General features: G+C 54.1%; 3 protein-coding genes across 3 annotated transcripts; 2 read left to right on the top strand and 1 right to left on the bottom strand.

Annotated features, from left to right (window-relative positions):
* The first annotated feature begins 1,637 nt into the window (after positions 1-1,637).
* On the top strand, positions 1,638-2,039 carry CHC_T00001547001 (hypothetical protein). Its single transcript, XM_005712385.1, has one exon. It carries the CDS (start codon positions 1,638-1,640, stop codon positions 2,037-2,039), a length of 402 nt encoding a protein of 133 aa, XP_005712442.1.
* Positions 2,040-2,197: 158 nt separating this feature from the next.
* CHC_T00001546001 (hypothetical protein) lies at positions 2,198-2,590 on the bottom strand. The gene has a single exon (XM_005712384.1). It carries the CDS (start codon positions 2,588-2,590, stop codon positions 2,198-2,200), a length of 393 nt encoding a protein of 130 aa, XP_005712441.1.
* Positions 2,591-4,395: 1,805 nt separating this feature from the next.
* CHC_T00001545001 (hypothetical protein) lies at positions 4,396-4,551 on the top strand. Its single transcript, XM_005712383.1, has one exon. It carries the CDS (start codon positions 4,396-4,398, stop codon positions 4,549-4,551), a length of 156 nt encoding a protein of 51 aa, XP_005712440.1.
* Positions 4,552-5,577: the final 1,026 nt, after the last annotated feature.

Here is a 5,577-nt window from a genome sequence, read left to right as displayed (position 1 = left end):
CTTTTTTTTTCGGAAACAGAGTTGGTTGGTGAGGGGGGTGGTCGGCGGGGCAGCTGGAAGGAATGGGCAAAGGGGAATGGGCAAAAGGGAATGGGCAAAAGGGGAGAGGGAAAAAAAGAAAGGAAACGGGGGATGTGACGGGGTCTAACTTTACAGTATTGGAAGTGACGTTTCAGGGGTGCACAAGGTGTTTAAAATTGTTAATTGTGAAGGGGTGTGACCTGTACTTTTACGGTAAGCACTCTGGATTCAGGTTGCTGATTCACGTTGCTGATTCACGTTGCCACGTAGCACCGACACGTGTTAGACTCGGGTGGATTGCGTTCCCCTATGGCATTTCGATTCGCGACTTGCGACAATTTTGATCCGCGCACCTACGTGCCGAATCATTCGTCCAGGCAATCAGGTTGCCGCAAGGGCAGCGTGTGCCTATCCGGGAAGACCTTCTTCACCAACCTATAGCGCAGGAACACGCCTCCGCCAAAACCATTCTCTCCCCTCTCTCCCCATCTATCCGCCATGCCCATCTTCATCGGTACAGCGGGCTACGTCTACCCGCACTGGCGCAAGGGGCGTTTCTACCCTTCGTCCACCCCTCAGTCCTCCGAGCTGTCCTACTATCTCTCCCGCTTCCCCTCCGTCGAAATCAACGCCACCTGGCACGCCTTCCCGCGCCCCTCCACCCTCTCCAAATGGCGCGAGTCCGCCCCGCCTTCCACGTGCCTGGCGCTGAAGGCCCCCAAGCTCATCACCCACACGAAGCGTCTCGTCGCCGCCTCGGACGACATCCGCTCCTTTCTCCGCGTCGCCGCGGACGGGCTCGCCCACCACCTGGGCCCCGTCCTCTTCCAGTGCCCGCCCTCCCTCTCGCTGTCCATGGCCCTGCTCGAGGCCTTCGTCGCCGACGTCGACGCCGCCAAGGAGGAGTCCCCCGTCCACCTTCGCGTCGCCCTGGAGTTTCGCAACCGCGATTGGTTCTGCCCGCACGTCTTCGAGCTCCTCGCCAGACATGATATCGCCCTGGTCAATAACATCGTCGTCCAGGACAACGATTTTTCGAAGCTCGATGACCTTGCCCTGCCGCATTGTCGTCAAGCGAACGTCCCGACCGCTTCTTGGTCGTACAACCGCTTTCACGGCTCGAAAACCCCGGGGGTCACTACCGAGTTTCCAGACGTTGTGCTGAGACGTTTCGCGAAACTCGCCGCTGCAGCCACGAAGGAAAGTCCCAAGTATGCAGAGTATTCCTTCTTTCTCAACGACCTGGACGCTGTCGCGCCGAAGAGCGCTAAAAGGTATGCCCAACTCGTTGCCGAAGAGGCTGGTATCAATGTTAAGCACCTGTTTCAAGGCTTTGTGCCGGAGTGGGCAAGGAAAAAGAAAGATATCACTTCCTTCTTTAAACCCACTTCGCCGAAGGCGACGCCGCTAGATCCTAAAAGCACGCTTCCTAGCAACAGTTACAAGGGTGCCCCACTAGGGAAAGTGGGTAAGGGTGTTGGCGTTCGAAAGTTATCCATGCTTTCCCCAAGTAACAGAGCACTGAAGCCCAAGAAATCTCCGATGAAAAAGGAGACATCACAAAATTCAAAGGCCAAGGATATAGCCTCGTTTTTTACATCTCAGGGGGGCAACGAATGAACAATACTTGTGCATATCATGAAATCAAAGCTACTTCGTCGTCCAAAAACATAGAAGCAGTTACCATCAACAGATTGAGCCGAGCAACACAAATGGCAGGCTCGACGTTGACTTCATGGACGATGAGACATGTGCTCGCTTTGCAAGGTTTCCCTCATCTGAAAGAAGACTGTTCTGAGATTGGCAGGCAACCGCAAAATATTTTGTACACTATGCTACGGATACCAAAAAGCGATAAAAATAACCGTATCCTGCACGCCATTTCATGCATTGGGGGTACGGACGGAGGTGAACGTTTGGTATATAAAAAAAATGCAGAGATGGCTTCAAATTTATTCCCTAGCACAACCATCCCAGCTAGTACCGATTCGAAAGCAGTGACTCACCAGACTGAATAATTCAAGTCAGCTGTGAGCGCCTTGGTGAAATGGATCGGTTCTGCATCCGGCTTCTCCGGATCAATTTTTTTCTTTAAACGCAAAGCTGTTGGGGAGAAATTTGAAAATTTGGTCAAGACTCTAATTGAGTGCCCCAACAAAGGATGCAGAGTCCTCCTTTACGTGATCGAGACGACCTCAACCACCCGTCGAGAACGAGCACCACTGTTATTTTCTTGTAACTTGCACGTGAAAAGAAGAGGTACCGATATGTGAAGTGGCATCGAATGGGCGGGAAATACCGCACGGGGGCTGCTGTTTTCCTCGGCCTCTGTGCAGTGGCGAATTTTGACGGATGCTTCTAATTCCAAGAGCTCCTGACGTTCTCTTGCCGCAGATTTCATGTCTGCACGCGGGGACGGGCACTCCAACTCTGGGGTTACCCTGGCTTGGTCCAAGCGCAAAATCGTCTCCGTGCCATTCAACTTAACCCTTTCCTGCGAGACGGTGAGGAGTTCTAGGGTTGCGCCCCGCTGTCTACGAAAAGCAAATCCTTCTCGAGCAAGTCTCATTGTGTGATGAGCGGAGGATTTTTATGGAAACTATGTTGGCTTGCTGGATTGGGAACCCTGGTTTGCATTGCACATTCTGCGGCAGTGTCTTTTGGTGGGGAGGTGAAGGATCGTAAGGAATCATTACTAGTGACAAGTATCAATGGGCAAGTTGATGAGGCCCCTTTCAAGACTGATAGTATCAACGCTAACAAGTCTGAGAATGGGTTGATCGGAAAGATGGAGCGGCAATTTGGAAGTTTCTTTACGCCGAAATCGGAGTCAAAGTCTGCAAAGGAAGGGAAAGCAACTAACCGTGCCGAAAGTCCATCGGCTTTCCCTTCGGCTTCTCCCTCAGCGTCTCCCTCAGCGTCTCCCTCGGCTCCTGTGTTAGCCCATCCATCGAACTCCCTACTAGCTACTACATCGGCTCCTCTGTCAACTCCTTTATCGAACCTTTCCTCAGCTGCTACATCGGCTCATCCATCACCTCATCCATCACCTCTACCACCTTTTTTGCCGTTGCTAAATGCAACGATTAGGTCTGAAAATGAGACGGGGCTGCTTGCCACTTCAAACACGACAAAGGGCCATGCTCTCGAAACAAGTTCAACGGACGTCGTAACAACAAAGATGCGTGTCGTGTCGTTTCTGGAAGGCATTTCGGCGTCGCTTGAAGATATACGGCTGTACCTCGGGCGATTCATGACAGGGCCTAAGAAAAGAGCATACGGAATGATGTCTATGAACGATACGATGCTGATTGCTAGAGTATACGGGAGGGAATACTATCTTCCGGATGATGGGAAGCAAGGTGCGACTTCACTTCGGGCAGTATTTTACAAGAAGGAGCTTGCTGTGGAAGTGGAAGAAAAGGCTTTATTGAACTGGGCAAGCAACTCAAGTGCAGCTTCGAAGGCACCCAAAGCGACTACGTCTGAGTACCGATTCATGCTGAGAAGGTCAGAACCTGCAGTAGATGGCATATACCTTCGGACGATAGGCGACGGCAAGGTTGGGTACGAAATCGTGGTGCCTCTGCGCAGGCCAAGTGGTACCGGAGGCTCCTACTCAAAGTCTCAATCTGAGGAAAGGAGTTTGGGCGGGGACCAGGGGCAAGGGGCACAAGACGGGTGGGGTACAAGCGAAGAAGAGGACGAATACGAGTTTCTGCAGGCGCAGATGGAGTGTCAGAAAGCGCACGGTGTATTTGGGATCCGGCGGATGGTGTGTACGTGCTCGACAGTACACGAGCAGAATGCATCGCGCAAGCTACTGTGCGTCTCGCGGATCGCGGATAAAGTGATGATGATCGCGAAGGGCCGCGACGAAGCGAGAGTCGCTGAGCTTCTCTTCAAGGGTGCGATGTTGTGTCGAAGTGGGCGCAAAGGGGTGCAAGCAAGCTACGACTGCCTAGTGGAGCTTTTAGAGAGGCAAGCCGGGAAGGGGAGCAGCTTACATGTGAAGTATGGGCGAAGCATTTTGTGGAAGACTAGGGAGGGCAGTGAGACGGTTGAGAAGGAGAAGACGGGAAGATGGTCTGTGGGCAATTTCGGAATGCACGTGATGACGTGTTCGGTATACGTGATCGGAATTGCTTTACTAGGGGTTTGCATGCGAGATTTAGGGCGGCAGTATCAGCGGCATTATTCGGCAGGCGAAAGGTCAAATGGACACCTGTCGCGACTGCCGGAGCATGCTCAGCGGCTCTACACTCGTTTGACATTGCGCAGCTAGAGTGAAAGGGGGGTGGTTTTTGCGGTAGAGGTTTCTTTGAGGACAGTGCCGTTGTAGAGCGAGTGTACTGTACAAGTGCGAATATAGCTATGCGATCACAAAGCGATGACGAGACCTGGGATGTGAGGGAGAGAGCAAGCACTGGTGTTTTTACTGCACGAAGGACAGGTTGGAATGAAGAAGTGATAAATAGTGATGACAGAAAAGTGTTTCGAACGGAGCAAGGTGTGAGGTATGATGACTAGAGTGACTGGGAAATGGATAGAACAGCGCTCAACAGAGGCAGCTGCACGGACAGTGCATTCAGGGCTGGGCGTTGCACAGAATCGTTTCTCAATGCTCGGGGTGCGTTTAAGCGTTGTATGTGCGGGAGTCGTTTGCGAGATTGGAAGGTGGTGGCGGGACGCGTTATTGTTGGCGAAAGCGGTGGCGGAAACGGGGCATGGCTGAGCGTGGCGATCAAATCTCAAGAACGGGAGAAAAAACCGGAATGAGGATTGAGATGGGAGAGAGGAGCGGAGATAGAAAAACGACGTTGGGTGTGTGTATCCAGGATAATGTAGGAGGGTGGCGGGATGGAATGATGGACAGGTGGATGATTTGGAGTATTTGTCCGGTGGAGCCCCGGGAGGCGGGTGTTGGGGCATTCTATGTTGTGCGCAGGGGGTCGCTGGGGGCCGCGGTCCACGGTGCAGGGCGGCGCCCAGCTACGGAGCGGGGCGCAAAGACGAGCAACGACGCAGAAGCCCTTCGCGGCGGTGTGCGGCGGTTGGATAGCCGGCGGGCGGGGTGTGGAAATCTCCCGGCTTGTGATCGGTTGTGGTGGGGGGCGGTTGCGGCCCCGCACGTCAGGGCGGAGCGCAACGGCCAGGCTTACAGCCGTTAGGCCCGTGCTCACGCACAAGCGGATGGCGACGGCGGGTGCTCTCGCGACGATCTGCATGCGTGGGATGGCAGCGCGCCGCGATAATAATACCGGCGCCCGGGAGATACGTTGGCGCGCGCGCTCCGCCAATTATGGCGGGCACGCCTTTGCGTTCCACAGGGCAACGCCTATGCTCGGCGCACACTTGGGCACCGTGCATTGGCGCGCACATCGCGCCCGGTCGATCTCCCTCCCGATCTCCTTCGGGCGCAGAGACCGCCCGAAGGTCCGCTTCGAAAGGTGCAAATTTTGCAGGCGGCGGTTTTGCAACATGTCCGCTTCCGGTTTCGACGCTATCCCATCCAACAGCTATGTATCTCCCCTCATCTCCGATCTCAGCCCCGAT

The sequence above is a fragment of the Chondrus crispus genome, genomic scaffold (genome assembly GCF_000350225.1).
Source record: "Chondrus crispus Stackhouse genomic scaffold, scaffold_101, whole genome shotgun sequence".
In the NCBI taxonomy this organism is placed as follows: Eukaryota; Rhodophyta; class Florideophyceae; order Gigartinales; family Gigartinaceae; genus Chondrus; species Chondrus crispus.
This window is presented reverse-complemented; position numbering and strand designations above follow the sequence as displayed.